Source organism: Vulpes vulpes, chromosome 1, assembly GCF_048418805.1.
Source record: "Vulpes vulpes isolate BD-2025 chromosome 1, VulVul3, whole genome shotgun sequence".
In the NCBI taxonomy this organism is placed as follows: domain Eukaryota; kingdom Metazoa; phylum Chordata; class Mammalia; order Carnivora; family Canidae; genus Vulpes; species Vulpes vulpes.
In genome coordinates, this window is record NC_132780.1 from 138724830 (window position 1) to 138744642 (window position 19813).

At 37.5% G+C, this 19813-nt stretch overlaps 1 protein-coding gene across 1 annotated transcript in view; it reads left to right on the forward strand.

The window, feature by feature from the left end:
* LOC112914158 (adenylate cyclase type 10-like) overlaps window positions 1-19813 on the forward strand; it is a 47647-nt gene that overhangs the window by 4694 nt on the left and 23140 nt on the right. The window contains exons 4-11 of the mRNA XM_072731838.1: window positions 463-606; window positions 11864-12069; window positions 12354-12444; window positions 12538-12626; window positions 13234-13425; window positions 14092-14213; window positions 19297-19373; window positions 19477-19666. Of these exons, the coding sequence (XP_072587939.1) occupies window positions 463-606; window positions 11864-12069; window positions 12354-12444; window positions 12538-12626; window positions 13234-13425; window positions 14092-14213; window positions 19297-19373; window positions 19477-19666 (1111 nt within the window). The remainder of the gene's footprint in view (window positions 1-462; window positions 607-11863; window positions 12070-12353; window positions 12445-12537; window positions 12627-13233; window positions 13426-14091; window positions 14214-19296; window positions 19374-19476; window positions 19667-19813) is intronic.

Here is a 19813-nt window from a genome sequence, read left to right on the forward strand (position 1 = left end):
CTAATGAGAAACTTAGTTCTGCTCTTAAGCAGAAGCTATGTATAAGAAAGGGAGGAGTCAGATTGGAGAAAGAGAAGAGAACGGTAAAGAAAACAGCTATATGCCACAGAGTTGGACTCTTTAAATTTAAAATTAATTAATCCACCCTTGAAATTATATTTGAACATGAACCTACATTTTAATACCTCTTAGTGCCCCTCCCATTCTTTATACTGGTGGAGGAAAGATTATCAAAAATATTCTTAAATTTTGGGAACATTTCAGCTTCTATCTTGTCTTTTTTTTTTTTTATGATGAGTGGTTTTGAAGTTCTAAGGCAGTGTTTTAACCAAGCATAATATACAGGGCCAAGGAACCTTGCCTGACACCTTGTATGTTATCTTCTGCATCACTGGGGGCTTTGTCCGGATCAGGTAAATCCAGATACCTGTCATCCTGTCAACCTGTCTTGTGTGTCTGCAGGGAATGTGCTCCTGGCACTCTGGACAGTGAAGCAGAATCAACTCAGTGACATCATTACCCTGGTGGCAAAATGCAGTCTGGAGATACAGGAGAAATTTGGGATCTACCATACCAGAGAAGGCCAGGATCTGCAGCTAAAGATAGGTAGTTGCTACTAAAAGAGTGATCGATTAAAAAAAAAAAGAAACCAACTAAAAAATTCAAAATATAAATGACAACCTGGAAAAAAATATCTGCAACTTATACCATGCACATAAAGATTGAATATTAGAACACCTAACCTAGAAATCAATAAAAGACTAACATTTTAAGAGAAACGTGGGAAAGCACATGAATTTAATAGCACATAAAGAAATACATCTTTTTACATGTGAAAAGATGTTCAATTTCATAAGAAAAATGCCAAATGAAAGTACATTGAGATTGTTTGTCACCTATAGATACCAAAAATTCAGATGCTGCACACACTGTTGATGAGGCAATGAGGAATAAACACTCATACACACTGCTGGTGGGAATCAACAGCAGTACAACTTCTATGAAGAATAATTTTGGTAATCTCTGTTGAGATTCCAAACGCATTTATTCTTCAACCTAGCAGTCCCACTTCTGAATATTTATCCTACAGGTATACCTAAGTATGTATGAAATATTATAGGTACAAGATTATTGGTTCCAATATGTTTGTAATTAAAGGTTGAAAATCTATAGGAGACTGGTTGAATAAACAAACAATATGTCTACTCAATAAGATTTTCTGCAACTTATTTTTTATTTTTATTTTTTTAAGATTTTATTTATTCATGAGAGACACAGAGAGAGAGAGAGAGAGAGAGAGAGAGGCAGAGACAGACAGAGGGAGAAGCAGGCTCCATGGAAGGAGCCCGATGTGGGACTTGATCCTCAGTCTCCAGGATCAAGCCCTGGGCGGAAGGCAGCACTAAACCACTGAGCCACCCAGGCTGCCTGATTTTCTTCAACTTAGAAAAAGATATTCTGATTATAACAATATCTTCAAAATATAACTGAGAAAAAGCAAGATGCAAAGCACTGTGTTTGGTATGCTACTTTTTATATAAAGATGAAAAAAGAATTTTTCTTATTCATGTTTGTATAAAGAAACATTGGAAAGATACATAAGAAGCTATTAAAAGTTATCTACTGGAGGAAAATGGTGTAGATATATAGGTGAAATCAAGAATTTTTAAATTTTGTTTTAATTCCAGTATAATTAACATACAGTGTTATATTAGTTTAAGGTATACAATATAGTGATTCAACAATTTCATACATCACTCAGTGCTCTTCACAAGTGCCCTCCTTAAACCCCATTACCTATTTAATCCTTCCACCTCCACTCTGATAACCACCAGTTTGTTCTCTCTAGTTCAGAGTCTGTTTCTTGGTTTGGCTTTTTCCCTCTCTTTTTTCCCCGTGCTCATTTGTTTTGTTTCTTAAATTCCACATATGAGTGAAATCACATATTTGTCTTTCTCTGACTTATTCAACATTATACTCTTAACTCCATTCATGTTGCTGCAAGTGGCAAGATTTCATTGTTTTTACGGCTGAATAATATTCCATTGTATACATATATATCCTATCTTCTTTATCCATTCATCTATCAATGGACACTTGGACTGCTTCCATAGTTTGGCTATTGTAAATAATGCTGCTATAAACATAGGGGAGCATGTATCCCTTTGAGTTAGTGTTTTTGTATTTTTTGTAGTAATCACACTATGCCAGATTATAGGGTAGTTCTCTTTTTAGCTTTTTGAGGAAACTCCATACTATTTTCCACAGTGGCTGCACCAGTTTGTATTTGTTCCCACCAACAGAGCAAGAAGTTTCCTCTTTCCACATCCTCCCCAACACTTGTTTTCTTGTGTTTTTATTTTAGCCATTCTGACAGGTGTGAAGTAATATCTCATTGTAGTTTTTTTTAAGATTTATTTATTCATGAGAGACACAGAGAGGCAGAGACATAGGCACAGGGAGAAGCAGGCACCCCATGGGGAGCCTGGTGCACAGGATTTGATCCCAGTACCCCAGGATCACGACCTGAGCCAAAGGCAGACACTCAACCACTGAGCCACCCAGGTGCCCCTCATTGTAGTTTTGATTTGCTTTTCCTTGATGATGAGTGATGTTGAGCATCTTTTCATGTCTCTGTCATCTTCTTTGGAAAAATGTCTATTCATGTCTTCACATTTTTTCTTAGATTATTTGGAGTTTTTTGATGTTGAGTTGTGTAAGTTCTTTATATTTTGAATAATAACCCTTTATCAGATATGTCATTTGCAAATGTCTTCTCCCCTTCCATAGATGGTCTTTTAGTTTTGTTCGTTGTTTCCTTGGTTGTGCAGAAACTCTTTCTTTTGATATAGTCCCAATAGTGTATTTTTGCTTTTGTATCCCTTGCCTCAGGAGACATTTCTAGAAAAATGTTGCATGCCCAATGTCAGAGAGATTACTGCTTGTGCTCTCTTCTAGATTTTTATAGTTTCAGGTCTCACATTTAGGTCTTTAATCCATTTCGAGTTTATTTTTTGTATATGGTATAAGAAAATGGTCCAGTTTCATTCTTTTACATGTAGCTGACCAGTTTTCCCAATACCATTTGTTGAAAGAGACTGTATTTTTCCTATTGGATATTCTTTCCTGCTTTGTCCAAGATTAATTGACCATATAAATGTGAGTTTATTTCTGAGTTTTCTATTCTAATCTATTGATCATCTGTTTTTGTGCCAGTACCATACTGTTTTGATGACTACAGCTTTATAATATAACTTGAGGCCTGGAATTGTGATACTTCCTGCTTTGATTTTCTTTTTCAAAATTTCTTTGGCTGTTCAGAGTCTTTTAAGTTTCCATACAAATTTTAGATGTATTTGTTCTAGTTCTATGAAGAATGCTGTTGGGATTTTGATGAGGTTTGCATTAAATCTATAGATTGCTTTGGGTAGTATAGACATAATAATATTTGTTCTTCCAATCTGTGAGCATGGAATGTCTTTCCATTTCTTTGTGTCCTCTTCAATTTCTTTCATCAGTTGTATAGTTTTCAGAGTACTGGTCTTTGACCTCTTTCATTAGGTTTATTCCTAGATATTTTACTGGTTTTGGTACAGTTGTAAATGGGATTGTTTTCTTAATTTCTCTTTTTACTGCTTCATTATTAGTGTATAGAAATGCAACATATTTCGGCACATTGATTTTATGTCCTGCAAATTTACTGAATTCATTTATCAGTTCATATAGGTTTTTGGTGGAGTGTTTTGGGTTTTATAGTATCATGTCATCTTCAAATAGTGATAGTTTTACTTCTTCCTTACCAACTTGGATGCCTTTTATTCTTTTTTGTTGTCCAATTGCTGTGGCTAGGACTTCTAACACTACGCTGAATAAAGGTAGTGAAAATGGACATCCCTATCTTATTCCTGACCTTAGGAGGAAAGTTCTCAGTTTTTCCCCATTAAGGATGATGTTCGCTGTGTGTGTGTTTTTTCTAATATATGGCCTTTGTTATGTTGAGGGATGGTCCCTCTAAACCTACTTTGTTGAGCTTTTACCACAAATTGATGTTGTACTTTGTCAGATATTTTTTCATATTTCATATTTCATATTTCATCATATGGTTTTTACCCTTTCTCTTATTGATGTGATATATCATGTTGATTTGTGAATATTAGACCAGACTTGCATCTTGGGAATAAATCCCACTTGATTGTGGTGAAATATTTTTAATGTATTACTGATTCGGTTTGCCAGTGTTTTGTTGAGAATTTTTGCATCTATGTTAATCAGAGATACTGGCCTATAGCTTTCTTTCTTGGTGGTATCTTTATCTGGTTTTGGTATCACGGTAATGCTAGCCTCATAGAATGAATTTGGAAGTTTTTCTTCTATTTTTTGGAATAAATAGTATAGGAAGAATAGGTATTAGCTCTTCTTTAAATGTTTGGTAGAATTTGCCTGTGAAGCCATCTGATCCTGGACTTGTTTATCTATTGGGAGTTTTTGATTACTGATTCAATCTCTTTACTGGTAATCAGTCTTTTCAAATTTTCTATTTCTTCCTGCTTCATTTTTGGTAGGTTGTATATGTTTCTAGGAGTTTATCCATTTCATCCAAGTTTCCCAATTTTTGGCATGTAATTTTCATGATAGTCTCATAATTGTTTATATTTCTGTGGTGTTGGTTGTTATTTCTCCTCTTTCATTTGTGATTTTGTTTGAGTCCTCTTTTTTCTTAATGCATCTAGCTAGAGATTTATCAATTTTGTTGATCTTTTCAAAGAACCCTCTCCTGGTTTCATTGATCTGTTATTATTTGTTTTTTAGTTTCTGTATCATGCATTTCTGCTCCAATCTTAATTATTTCCTTCCTTCTGCTGCTTTTGGTTTTTGTTGTTCTTTTTCTAGCTCCCTTAGGTGTAAGGTTAGGTTGCTTGTTTGAGATTTTTCTTGCTTCTTGAGGTAGGCCTGAATTGCTATAAATTTCCCTCTTAGAACTGCTTTTGCTGTGCCCCAAAGATTTTGGACTGCTGTGCTTTCATTTTATTTGTTTCCATGTACTTTTTTATTTCTTCTTTGATTCTTGGTTGACCCATTCATTGTTCAATAGCATAGTATTTAACCTCTATGTATTTGTGGTCTTTCCAGATTTTTTTTTTTTTTTGTGGTTAACTTATAGTTTCATAGTGTTGTGGTCAGAAAAGGTGCATGGTATGATTTCAGTGTTCCTGAATTTGTTGAGGCCTGTTTGTGGCCTAATATCTGATCTGTTAATAGAGAATTTCCATGTGCACTTGAAAAGAATGTGTATTTTGCTGTTTTAGGATGGAATGTTTTGAATTTATCTGTTAAGTCAATCGAGTCCCATGTGACATTCAGAGCCATTGTTTCCTTGTTGACTTTCTGTTTAGATTAACTGTCCTGTTCATTGATGTAAGTGGAATGCTTAGTCCCCTACTATTGTATTATTATTGATTAGCTCCTTTCTATTTGTTACTAACTGTTTTATGATTTGGGTGCTCCCATGCATAAATATTTACAATTGTTATATCTTCTTGTTGGACTGTCCCTTTATTATTATATAGTATCCTTCTTTGTCTCTTGTTATAGTCTTTGTTTTAAAGTCTATTTTGTCTGATTTAAATATTGCTACTTTAAATATTGCCAGCTTTCTTTTCTCATCCATTTACATGATAAATATTTCTCCATCCCCTCACTTTCAATCTGCAGGTATCTTTGGTCTGAAATGAATCCCTTGTAGACAGCATATAGATTGGTCTTATATTTTGTTTTGTTTTTTAAAGATTTTATTGTTTATTTGACAGAGAGCACAAGCAGGGGGAGCACCAAGCAGACAGAGAGAGAGGGAGAAGCAGACTCTCCACTGAGCAGAGAGCCCAATGTGGGGCTCAATCCCAGGACCCTGTGATTATAACCTGAGCCAAAGGCAGACACTTAACCAACTAAGCCACCCAGGCACCTCTGGTCTTGTTTTTTTTTTCTTTTTTTTCTTTTAAGATTTTTTATTTATTTATTCATGAGAGGCACAGAGAGAGCGAGAGGCAGAGACAAAGGCAGAGGGAGAAGCAGGCTCCACGCCCAGAGCCCGACATGGGACTCGATCCCAGATCTCCAGGATCACACCCTGGGCTGAAGGCAGCACTAAACCACTGAACCACCCGGGCTGCCCCTGTTGTTATTTTTTCCACTCTGTCACCCTGTGCCTTTTGATTGGAGCATTTATTCCATTTACATTCAAAGTAATTATTGATAGATATTTATTTATTATCTTTTTGTTAGTTTTGTTGTTTTTGTCATTTTTCTCTGACCCTTTCTTGTCTTTCTCACTTTCATGGTTTGCTGGTTTTCTTTGGTGATATACTTGGATTCCTTTCTCTTCATTCTTTGCATACTATTAGTGGTTTTTGATTTATGGTTACCATTAGGTTTGTATATAACATCTTCTGCATATAGCAGTCTATATTAAGTTGATGGTCACTTAAGTTTGAACCCATTCTTTACTCCACTTCCTACCATGTTTGTTTTCAGTATATGGTGTCATATTTTCATCCTTTTATTTTGTGAATCCATTGACTGACTTTTTTTTTTACAGAAATACTTATTCTTAGTTTTTTTATTTCCTCCTTTTCGTATGCTCACTTATGGTCTTTCCTTTCCACTCAAAGAATCCCCTTTAATATTTCTTGTAGGGCTGACTTAGTGGTCATGAACTCCTTTAGCTTTTGTTTGTCTGAGAAACTTTATATCTCTCCTCTTCTGAATTATAGCCCTGTTAGAAGATTCTTGTCTATAGATTTTTCCCTTTCAACACTTTGACTATCATGCTATTCCCTTCTGGACTGCAAAGTTTGTACTGAAAACTGCTGATAGCCTTAGGGAGTTTCTCTTACATCTTTTCTCTTGCTACTTTAAACATTTTTTTTCCCTTGGGGGCACCTGGGTGGCACAGTCAGTTGGGCATCCAACTCTTGGTTTTGGCTCAGGTCATCATCTCAGGATCATGAGATCAAGCCCTACATCAAGTTCTGTGCTGAATGTAGAGTCTGCTAAAGTTTTTCTTTCCCTCTCCCCTCCCACTTCTCTCTCTCTCAAATAAATAAATATTTTTAAAAGTTTTTTTCTTGAACACTCCTTTTTGCCACTTTGATTACTATGTGTGTCTTAGTGTAGACCTTTGGTTGATTTTGTTGGGGTATTTCAGTGCCTCCTGGATCTAGGTATCTGTTTCCTTCCCAGATTAGGGAAATTTTCAGCTACTGTTTCTTCAAATAAATTTTCCTCCTTTTTCCCTTTCTTCTCCTTCTGGAACCCCTATAATGCTAATGTTATTATACCTGAAGGCATCACTGAGTTCCCTTAAGTCTATTGTCAGTTTGTGTCATTCTATTTTTCTCTCACTTGTTCAGCTTGATTACTTTCCATTACTCTGTCTTCTAGTTCATAAATTTGTTCCACTGCTTCTTCCCCCCTCTATTTATTCTATCAGGTTTATTTTTTATTTCATTTATTGCATTTTTCATCTCTGATTGGTTCTTTTTTATGTTTTCTATCTCTTTCTTAAGGTTCTCACTGATGTCCTCCTCTTTTTTCTTGAGTATCTTTATGATCATTACTTTAAATTTGCAAACAGCCATGTTACTCATTTCCATTTCACTTGGGTCTCTTGCTGTGGTTTTGTCCTGTTCTTTCATTTGTGATGTATTCTTCTGTCCCATCATTTTACCTATTTATGTCTGTTTCTGTGTATTAGGAAAGTCAGCTACATCTCTTGCTCTTGAAAGTAGTGGGTGGGGGATGCCTGGGTGGCTGAGCAGTTGAGTGCCTGCGTTCAGCTCAGGGCATTGATCCCGTGGTCCCAGGATTGAGTCCCATATACGGCTCCCTGCATGGAGCCTGCTTCTCCCTCTGCCTCTGTCTCTGCCTCTGTGTGTGTGTGTGTGTATCTCATGAATAAATAAATAAAATCTTTTTTAAAAAGTGGTGGGATGTGCACTTTTAACTAGGTGGCACGGGTCCTTCTCCACAGGATACATGCAGCTGCTGCAGAGGCCAGAGGATTTGGGCATTCTGGCAGCACACAAGGGCAGGGTATGCAATTTTAACAAAGTGTGTGCATCCTCCATGAGAGGTTGGGAGATGCAGTGTTGGCAGATTGCCTGGGTCTTCTGGGAGAGGATATCTACAGCACCAGGACTGAGGCAGGTCTGATTGGCAGTGGCAGGGCACAGTGTAAGCATGTTAGGGAGTAAGTGCCACACTGCACTTGTTCCCACAGGTGGCTGTGTATTTATGAGGGCTAGGAGAGGGAAATGGCACCTTCTAGCTCCTTTGTTCCTGGAGAAGTCCCTCAGCAAACTCTGAGATTAGTTATTAACTCTCCTTCCCATAAGCTACAGGTGCCTTTCAAACTTTGCTTCCAGGTTGTATCTCTGCGAGCTATTTGCTGTGCTGTCTTTTTAAGGGCAGAGGATCAGCTTCCTATCACTAGCTGAGCTCTCTCAGAGCCAACGCCACTGTTTTTTAAAGTTCCAGGCTTTAAGTTCCACTGGTTATAAACACTCATGAAATTTGGCCCCTGTGATTTTCAAAGCCAATGCTACAGGAATTTCTCTTTCCCTTTTAAGCTCCCCCAGTATGTTTCTTGCCACTCTTCTTGCCTATGGTTCCTTCCCTCCAGTGGTCACACCCATGGGGTTTAGGTTCCCACTGCATCCTCCCCCTTTCTACCCTCTCCAATGTGGCCTCTTCTCTATATGGCATGGAGTTTTTTGGGCCAATCTTGGGGTCCTTTTCTGGGTTTTTGCTCTGATGCAAGTGTTATTTAGTTGTGTCTGTGGGAAAGGATGAGTGTAGGGTCCTCTTATTGCACCATCTTCCCCACAAGTCAGAATCAAGAATTTTTAATGTGTATTCTTTATATAGTTTTATTTTTGAACCATGTTTTTATATTACATAATCAAAAATGTAATACAATACAATAAAGATTTAAAAGCTACACACAGACAAAAATTTCACCAGTGACAGAATCAGGATTAGAGGAGAAACTCTATACACAAAGCTCCTTCACAGAAGCCCAGAAACATCAAGAGGTTTCTGAATGAAGGGCAAAAGTTGACTTTGCCTATTCACTTATATTTTGAGGAACAGCCTGAAGAATTATATTCTGAATTATATGGCATCTCTTCTGTCCCAGTATCTTTGTTGTTGTTTTTTGATTTATTGATAGATAATTCATAATTGATACCCTACATATTTGTATACTTTTGAAACCATCACTACAGTTATAATAATGTACATATCCATCACTCACTGAAGTTTACATATACCCTTTTATAATCTCTCTTCCTACTCCCCTCTCTATCCTCAAGAAGTCTCTAATCTTCTGTCTTTAGAGATTTTTTCATTTTTAAAGAATATTGTAGCATGTATCAATAGTTAATTACTTTTTACTGCTAAAAGTAATTAGCAGTAAAAAGTATTCTATGGATTCTATTCTATGGATATAGCCACAGTTTATCTGTTCACTTTTTGATGGACAAGTGGGTGGTCAGTTTTTGTCTATTACAAATAAAGCTCTATGAACATTTGTGTATAAGTCTTTGAATAATCATAGGCATTTATTCTTTTGGGTAAATACTGAAAATGAAAGGGCTATGTCATATGATAGATACATGTCTAAGTTTTTAAGGAATCACTAATCTTTTTTTCCAAAGTGGCTGTACCATTTTACATTCCACCAGCAATGTTTTGAGGGTTCCAATTTGTCCATGTCCTTATTAACACTTATAATTGTCCGTTGGAAGAACTCCTTTTAATATTTCTTATAGTGTGGATTTGCTGGACATGTGTTAGTTAAGTTCTTGTAAGTCTGAAAAAATATTTCACCCATTTTTTGAAAGGTATTTTCACCGGGTATAGAATTCTAGATTGATGGGGATTTTTTCTCTTCCATTAAAGTTGTTCCATTGTCTTCTAGCTTGAGCATTTCCAACAAGAAATCTACTTTCATCTTTATCTTTGTTTCTTTATATGTGTCTTTTCCCCATCCTGATTGCTCTTATTGTTTTTTGTTTTTTTTTTTATCACTGGTTTTGGGTACTCTGATTATGATGTCCCTTGGTCTAGTTTTCTTCATTTTTCTTGTGCTTGCAGCTCATTGAGATTCTGGATCTATAAGGGTTTGGGTTTTATTAAATTTAGAAAATGTTCTTCCATTATTTTTCCAAGTAATTTTTTCTTTCTTCCTCCTCCTCCTCTGTCCAATTACATATTAGGCTTCTTGAAATTGTCCTACACTGATCCTGTGTTCATTGTTTTTTTTTTCTCCCTGTGTTTCATTTTGGATAGTTTCTATTGCTGAGTTTTCAGGTGTACAGACATTTTTCAATGTCTCTACTTGTTCAGTCATTTTTCTAAGTTCTTGATTGTAATTATAACTTTTAATGTTTTTTTTATTTACTAATTGTGTCATCTGTACTATTCTGAGTTGGGATTGATTTTTCTCTTCATTGTGGATCATATTTTTCTTTGCATAACTGGTTATTTTGAGTGGGTGTCATACATTGTGAATTTAACCTTGTTGGATGCTGGATTTTTTAATATATTTCTATATAAGTATTTTTGAGCATAGTTCTGGGATGCAGTTAGCTTGATTTTTCAGGTTTTGTTTTTAAACTTTGTTGGATGGGACCACAGTAGTGTTTAGTCTAGAGCTGGTGTTGCTCTATTCCTGAGGCAAACTTCTGCATACTGTACCTAATATCCTGTGAATGATAAAGTTTGACACTCTGGCTAGTGGGAATAGGAACTATTGCCAGCCCTGTGTGATATTTGGGATTGTTCTAATCTTTTCAGGTGGTTCTTTCCCTGGTTTCAGATAGTTTCCTCACGATGTACTTATTAGTACTTAGTACTCAGATAAAGACTTGTAGGGGATCCTGGTACAGATCTCTAGAATTATCTCTCTGTATACTTCTCTCCAATACCCACAATGCCCTGTGAACTGTAGCTACCTTGACCTCCTCAGATTCTAGCTCTGTTTCCCCAACTTGAGAAGTCCTCTGGGCTATACCTGAGTTTCCCGTCTCCCAGATGTCCTGGAAACTCTTCTATGCAGTAAGCTAGGGTATCAGAGGGTTGACCTCGTTTGTTTCCCATCTCTCAGATAACACTGTCCTTCATTACCTGATGTCTAATATCTTTAAAACTGTTACTTTGTGTGTGTTTTTTCTAGTTTCTTCATTGTTATGGGAATTATGGTAAATTGACTACCTGTTAAGCCATGTTGTTGAAAAGTATATATCTCTGCCATTCTTTTAAAACTATCTTCCCTTTGTTTTTAGCTTAGATTGGGTAACTTAATTAAGGACAGACTTTATTTGGATATAGTCCTTTTTCCCCTGGCAAGGAAATCAGTTAGAAATGCCTCGGGGTAAGAAAAACAGGAGATAGAATAAAAGTGTATGGCAAAGCCCAAGTCGGGTAAAATATTGACTACTCACTTAGCCTTGATTATACATTGAGGAGGTGGTATAGTCACTGTGGCAGGAGTTTCTGAATATAACCATTTGGTCTCTGTCATCAAGACCTAGCTGTTTATTAGAAGAACAGTTTAAAGAGAGGAATCTTAGAAGCCCAGGATCTCTTGCTTCTAACCCCCATACAACCCCAGTCTTGTTTGAATGTCTCTGGGTATGCGTAAGACAGAAGAAAATCTAAGAAATTAGGCTCACCTAATATTTTTGCAATAATAAGATTGGCTTGATGCATAAAGCAATGTGAGGATTCCAGACCCCACCCTTTGCATAGTTTTCCATTTGAGTTTGGTTATTCACCACTTGTCTCCCTTTTTTCTGGATAGGTCTATCTGCCGGTCGAATTTCTCAGGTTATTGTTGGAGATGAGGAGCGACAGTACCTCTTGGTGATTGGGCGGGATGTAGATGATGTCCAGTTAGCTCAGCGTTTAGCTCAGGCAAATGAGATTGTCTTGTCCTGGAACTGCTGGAAGCTCTGTGAGCAGTACATGTTTGAAGTGGAAATCATGAAGGAGGATGAAGCTGTGAAGGTAGGAGGCTAGTCCTACCCATCACATGTCCTAAAAAGGCCTTCCTACTACACAGGCAGTGTTCTGGTGGTGGTTGTATATGGCTTGACCAAACCAACAACTATTGGAACTCTATTTTGGAGGGAGGTGGGGGATATTCTCCCAGGAAGTTAGACGAGGCAGAACAATGAGGCTGGAAAGATAAATGATAACAAGGGAAATGGCATCTTCAGCCCCTCTGTTAAGGGACCAACAGTAAACCGGTTGGTGGGTGGGTACACAATTGAGCAGTTTCCTTTCTATAGTTAAGAGATATGCGGATCATTGACCCATTTGATTTTGATGAGCATTTTGACAAGTGCCTTGATTACCTGCCACATTACCGGACAAGTGCTGGTAAGTTACTTGGTCCTTTCTACCTAAGCCCAAAATTTCAAAGATAAATTTTCCACATGACTGAAGACATTTTGTTTGTTTTCCTTTTCTCAGATACTCTAAGAACTGCCCTGGAGTTGGATCCAGACTTTGCGCTTGAACAAACCCTGAGGAAGTACATAATGAAAAACCTTTTGAAGAAGGTTATTCCTAATTCTTGAGTCACCGTGTAGACTGTGTGTATGTTTATGTTGACAGGTGTACATTTATATGTGATCACCTTTTCATACTGATCGAGTTCATCTCCTGCTCTCCATTGTAATGCCAGCAGGTTTCCCCCATTTGTACCAATTACTGTGATAACATATCATAACCTCAGATTTCTCAGTTCTTGCAAGTGGAAGCTATATTGTTTTTTCAATCTGTCCCTCAAGAAGCTGGTACATTGTAAACAGGGAAGAGAGTATATGTTTGGTAAATATGTGTTGATCTATTATGTATATATGAATTTATATGAATCCTTTAGTAAGTGATATAATGACTAATAGAATGAACATATCTAACTTATAAAGAGAAAACCTAAAAGCCTGGCAAATTTCATCAGTGAATTAGGTTGAAAGTCAAACAGTTTTAATTCCAAGTGCACTGGTTTGTATATCTTCTATACTTTTCAAACCTGAATTGTAGGTTTTTAGTCTGACATCTGTAAGTTATTTTGTCATACTCACCATGGAATACAGAATTTAAATGGCTAAACATGATACTGAATGTTGAAGATACAGGCAAGATAACTGACTGTGTTTTTTGTAGATTGATGAAGGGCAGCCTATGGAGTATATATCTGAATTCCGTACTGTGACTATGGTTTTGGTCAGCCTAGAGTTCCACAAGACAGCATGGATGTTGCATTTGTGTCATCTTATCCAGGAGGCTGCCCTGTACATCTCCACAGTCATAGAGAAAGGGGGTGGCCAGCTAAGCCGGATCTTTATGTTTGAGAAAGTAAGTACAAGGAAACTTGACCCATCAGTGTTAAAGGTGAGTGAAGAATAATAGTCTTGTATTTCACATAACACATGTGTAAGTCAGATTCCCTGCTATTTATTTTGTGACAAGCTGTATGACACTGAAAGTTCAACTAATAATAGTTAAAGAATGGGATGTTCTAGTTAATTTAATTTTCAGGGTAACTGAGGATTATTCTCCATGTCCTTTTTTCATTTAATTCTTGTTGAAAATCTTTGGTAGAGCAAAAGAATAATTGTCTGGCTCTATTAGTAAAGTAAATCAGATATTTCTGATAATTGAGGAGCTTGAAAAAGAGTAGTATCATAATACATGACATTGTGGGTGAATAAAATGTGGGCAGATAGACTTAAGGCATATACTAGAAATGGAATTTTTGAAAAGTTCTTGACATCAGTTTTTCTTGTGTTTGAAATTTCAGTTCCTTAAAGAGTTAAATTAAGATTTTCTTTTTTTTTTCTTAAATCTCCGTGTTGATATGGCCCAGAGTGTCCATTTCATGAATCCTGTAGAATTCAACATTCCTAACAGAAAACGAGTGGGGAAAGGCTCTGGCTGCATTCAGGGGAGTTGGTCCAGTTGAGGCAAGCATATTCTTTCCCCATGTAAACTTCTCTTTTCCTTCTTTGTCATCTGTCCCAGGGCTGCATGTTCCTCTGTGTTTTTGGCCTTCCTGGGGATAAGAAGCCAGATGAGTGTGCATATGCCCTGGAGAGCTCCTTCAGCATCTTCAGCTTCTGCTGGGAGAATCTTGCTGAGACCAAGTGAGGAGGAAGGTGGGGCAGAGTGGAGCTTCTCAGGCCCCAAGGGGCTCTTCAGGCAGGGTAGATGGCAGTAACAAGTTACTGGGGTTGAGAGTGTCCAGAATCTGCCTAAAGGGAAGGAAACATGCTAAGGGAAGTCAGAAAACAAGCTCTATTAAGAAATCATTAGGTACAGAATTATATACTAGATACCTAGGGAAAATGAAGATAAGTTTCCGTCTAATTGGTGGAAGAGGGAGGAACCAAATACACATAACAAGATTTAAGAACACCCTAAAGGAACAAGCAAATGTGAAAATAAGTATAATACAAACAATGTATCTATATGTTGTGGAAATGTAGAACAAAGGTTGCCTGTATACAGGAGGGAAGGTGTGGGAAGAGAAGTTGTGCGGCTTTACTAAGATAGGAATGGACCACCACTGGTTAATGTTCTCCTTGCCTTTCAGTCTTAGTCTTTCCTAGTCCCTTGATTTTTCTGGAATTTTCACTGATCTCCTTCCTCCATATCTACCCCACCCTCCCACCTCTACAAAAGCCTTGTCTTAATGAAGGTATAGAAAATTCCATGTTCCCACTAGTCACATTCTAGTAATGTGGGTTAGAATTTTTCAGATGACTTTTTTTTTTTCACTAGAATGCCCTGAAGAAGGTGTATACATTAGATTTGAAAAGTTTTTTTTTTTTCCCAAGATTTTATTTATTTGAGAGAGTAAGAGAGAGAGCACAAGCTGAGGGAGAGGGAGAAGCAGACTCCCCACTGAGCAGGGAGTCTGATGTGGGACTTGATCTCATGACCCTGGGATCAACTGACTGAGCCACCCAGGCACACTTGAAAAGTTATTTTTAATGTTAGCATCAAGTCAAAGATTTGTTTGCCATACTTATTCAGTATGAAAAAAAAGTATGTAGCACTTAACATTTATAGGATACTTTGTGTATGTTACCAGTGTGAATGTTTTTATCCCTCCTTTACACATGAGGAAACTAAAGCCACAGAGGAGGAGTTTGTAGCATACAAAAGAGTTGATAATGAAACCCAGACCTTCTATCCTCAAATCCTGTGTCATTTTCATTACTTCACAGCTGCCTCTTATAAAATACAAATACTCTCCAAAAGAGATAGCCTATATTACTAATGTAATATTATTGTAGAGGCATTGTAATATCTATAATATTTTTATAGAATATTAATACTGAAAAGGAACTTAGAAATGATCTGATCCAACTTTTTATTTTACAGATAAAAAAGATGCTTCAGATGCTTCATAGATAATCAAACAAACTCTCAGTCCAAGGTAGATGTATGTCGGCACTTCTTTTAAACTTGATGGAATCTGCAGATGCTCCTTCAGCCCACTTCCCACTTCTCTCTCTGGTATGGGTGTGTTGGGGCATCCTTTCCAGTGCTGGCCTCTTCCGCTCTTGAATTTTACATTGGCCTATGGCCTTCAAGAGCCCTGCCTTTGGCCTTTACTCATGAATGAGATGGTCATTTCTTAGACCGTAGTTTAGTGCTTTCAGTCTTAGTTATTTTAGAATGTAGTAGATTTTAAGAGCTAGATAGAATCTTAGAGTTCATCTAATCTGACCTCCTCCTCCTCCTTTTTTTTTTTTTTTAAAATCTGACCTTCTTCTAGAAACTAAGATCTAGAGGTTTTATTGGTAAGCCACACAGCTTGATAATGTCAGAGCCTGAAAGCTAGTTTCCAGGTCAATTTTTTTTTTTCCTTGAAGAGAATTATTAATTAAGTAATTTTCCCAAAGCATGTGTTTGGTTCCTTAATAAATCATGAAAAGAAGATTCTCATGGCCAAATATATTTGGAAAGTGATACAGACTATATTTCCTTCTTGGAGGTTAACAATATACATTAATATCAAAGGTTCTAAGTAGTCATATAATAAAAAAATTTGTTTCATCAACATTTTAATCAACATTTCCTAAATTTACTTGATCACCAAACACTTTTCTCCAGAAAGACCTAAAGACATCCAGAAGAATGAATGTTCTCAGGAGCATATATTGGAAAATGCTGCACTAACCAGGTGCTAAAACTTGCCTTCTTTATCCATAATCCAAGTGTAGAGACAGACATAGCCTCAGAGCTACTGTGTGCCATCAGTAGCTGGGACTACAGCTTAGGCCTCTGCATCACATCAGCCTCGTCCAGATCCAGAACAACATTCCATATCTCTTTTCTCAATGATCCTTTTCTCCTTGGGTCATCTTCTAAATTCCTGTTTCTAGTCTAGGATATACCTTCAGTTTTCAGTTCATTTACATAAAAAAATTATTCTCTGAGTCTTATGATTGATCAGGCTTTTCTAGTTTCTGACTGTTTTCCTAGAATATTCTTGAGACTCATGTAGTGTAGTCTCAGAATCTCATCATTATAGTTCTTCAGCACCAGAAATACCTTAGGTATATTTACATATGTTGAATAAAGAATGTATTTTTCATCAGTGAAGAACATCTCTTTTAAAAAAAGGAATAAGAGGGATCCCTGGGTGGCGCAGCGGTTTGGCGCCTGCCTTTGGCCCAGGGCGCGATCCTGGAGACCCGGGATCGAATCCCACATCGGGCTCCCGGTGCATGGAGCCTGCTTCTCCCTCTGCCTGTGTCTCTGCTTCTCTCTCTATCTCTCTGTGACTATCATAAATAAATAAATTAATTAATTAAAAAAAAAAAAGGAAGAAACACGGACTTCCAGGAGTAGCAAGGGGGAATTCAAAAGTTCAATAGAGGGCAGCCTGGTGGCTTAGTGGTTTAGCGCCGCTTTCCACCCAAGGCCTGATCCTGAAGACCCAGGATCGAGTCCCACGTTGGGATCCCTGCATGGAGCCTGCTTCTCCCTCTGTCTGTGTCTCTGCCGCACTCTCTCTCTCTCTCCATCTCTAATAAATAAACAAAATCTTTTTTTAAAAAAGTCCAATAGAAAGAAATAAATGATCAAGTGAGAAAAGTACAGTTTGTTTCCCTTCTCATAGCCCTATTAGTGGCTGAGTTTATCACATGCATGAATGCACCCACTCAACAAGCATTCATTAAACACCACTATGAGCCAGGCACTATGCCAGGTACAATGGATGTAAAGAGAAATAAGACACTGCCTCTTGCACTTAGTAAACAACTACCTTTAATACCAAGAAATTTAAATGCAGGAATAAAACTTGATAGGAGCTGCAGCAAAATGCTATTTCTGTTCATTCTCCCCAGAGGTCACAGAGGAGTCTTGACCATAAAGACAACGTTTGAACCAGGTTGAGAAAGAAAGGAGTTCAATAGTTGGAGAAAGCAAGAGAGGGCATTTTAGACAAAGGAAGCATGGGGAAACATCCAAAGATGTTTAATTTTATTTTTGGTGTGGCAGCAGAACCAACTGCCTGGTTCAGGTCTTGGGTGTCTCTTTATTCACCCTGAACAATGGGCCCAGGTAAAGGCTCTCCATCCTGTCATTAGAGGAAAGCAGGAGAATTCTGATCGTGTAGGAGACAGTAGTTAGTATTGTTGCACTTTTTATGCTTTCTGTGACAACCTGAAAATGGTTTATTTGTAGATTTAACTTGAAACTAATTTATGCCTCATTGTACCCTCTTTCTCCAGCCACAGAACGTATCTGTCACAGGAAATTTTCACATCAAGTAAATCTGATTATTCCCTATTATGTATGAATTTGCCACTTTTGAACCTTTGCTTCTCCTGGAACAGGGTACGCCCCCTTTTCAAATAATTCATATTTCTCACACTTTCCCATCCCTAGCCTAGGTAGAAACACTTCTCCCTACTGCAAACACCATCTGTGCTGTAGGCATCCTGAACTGCTTAATTTGCACAAACACAGCAGGCTTTTCAGAGTCTCTGCCTTTTACCTCTGGATGGAATGCTGTTGCCCTGCTTTGGCAGTACTTCAGCTTGCAAAGTCCAATCATACGTCCTCTCCTTTCTGAGTGGTTTTTCTAACTCTCTCGTATGAGTTAGTTCGTCCATTCTCTTTGTTCTGTTAATTTGCTGTATTGATCTCTAATATGTAGTATTTGTCTTGCTAACTTATAAATATGTGTCTTCATCTCTCTCAATTTCTCTCAATTCCTTCCCTCCCCAAGACTGAACTTCTCCAGAGCAAGATATTTCAAACACCTATCTCAGTACTTGGTACTGTACATACTTCTCAGTGCTTGTTAAATGAATGAACCTATGCACAAATGAATGAATGAAAAAAATTACTCATTTTTGGGATGCCTGGGTTGCTCAGTGGTTGAACATCTGCATTCAGCTCAGGGTGTGATCCTGGGGTCCTGGGATCAAGTCCCACATCGGGCTCCCCGCAGGGAGCCTGTTTCTCACTCTGCCTGTGTCTCTGCCTCTCTGTGTGTCTCATGAATAAATAAGTAAATTTTTAAAGGAAAATTACTCATTTTTAAAATGTATTCCAAAGGCTCATTTGCTTAATGAAGGCTTCCATCAAAAGCCTGAACTTCTGATTATTCCTTTACTCTGACATTCTAGCATTATTTGATCTGTTAACCCTGTATTGATAACTGTTGATCTACTTTTTGTTTTGGGATTTTATCTGAGGCAGCATGGTATAGTGGAAATAACATTGGTCTAGGAATCAGGAGGTCTAGATTCTCATTCTGACTCTTCTATTGATTTTTGCTGTATAACTCTGGGAAAATTAATTAGCTCCTTCACTTGTGGGTTTTTGTTTTGTTTGTCAAATGGGGTTAAAATATTTACCCTACATACCTCACATATTTGTTGTGAATTGTACCTCAAAGGGTCAGATGAAATAATCAGTTTGAAAATACTTCAGAAAACATATACAAATTATCTAACAGATATAAGGTATTTTTATTTAGTCTTTCTGCTGATAATACCTCCCCAGCTAAAACTCCATGCATACAGGAACTGTTTTGTTCCTTTATAACTTTATGCATACCATGCAATGTAGACAGCAGTCTCTGGCCTTTTCTGTTCTGAGCCCCAAAGCTAGATGTCTAGATCTGAGGACTGACAGATCTAGTGCCTCACTTTGACATGTCTGACTATATTTACTAACTGTTGCTTTTCCAATCCCCAGGCTTGTTTCCATCAGTATCACCAATGGACCAGTATTCTGTGGCATGATTGGGGCAGTGGCAAGACATGAATATACAGGTAGAATAGGACATTGGACTGTTGGCTCTGTGACTTTGGGGTGAAAGTGGAAGAGATGGTTCAAAAACTTTCCATCCTTTTCTTTACTGTCTCTCTGACATAGTTATTGGTCCAAAGGTGAGCCTTGTGGCCAGAATGATAACTGCTTATCCAGGTTTGGTGTCCTGTGATGAGGTAACATATCTAAGATCCATGCTACCTGCTTACAACTTCAAGAAACTCCCACAGAAAATGATGAAGAATATCTCCAACCCAGGGAAGATGTATGAATACCTTGGCCATAGAAGATGTATGTGAGTGTCATTGTGTGATAATTTATTCCCATCTCTTTTATAGAATCAGGGTCTAGGAATAATCAGTGTTTGACTATATGAAACTAGAAAGAAAGATGCTTCTAGTCCTGGCCTGTCGGACTAAGAGACATAAGAGGAGGGTTTAGT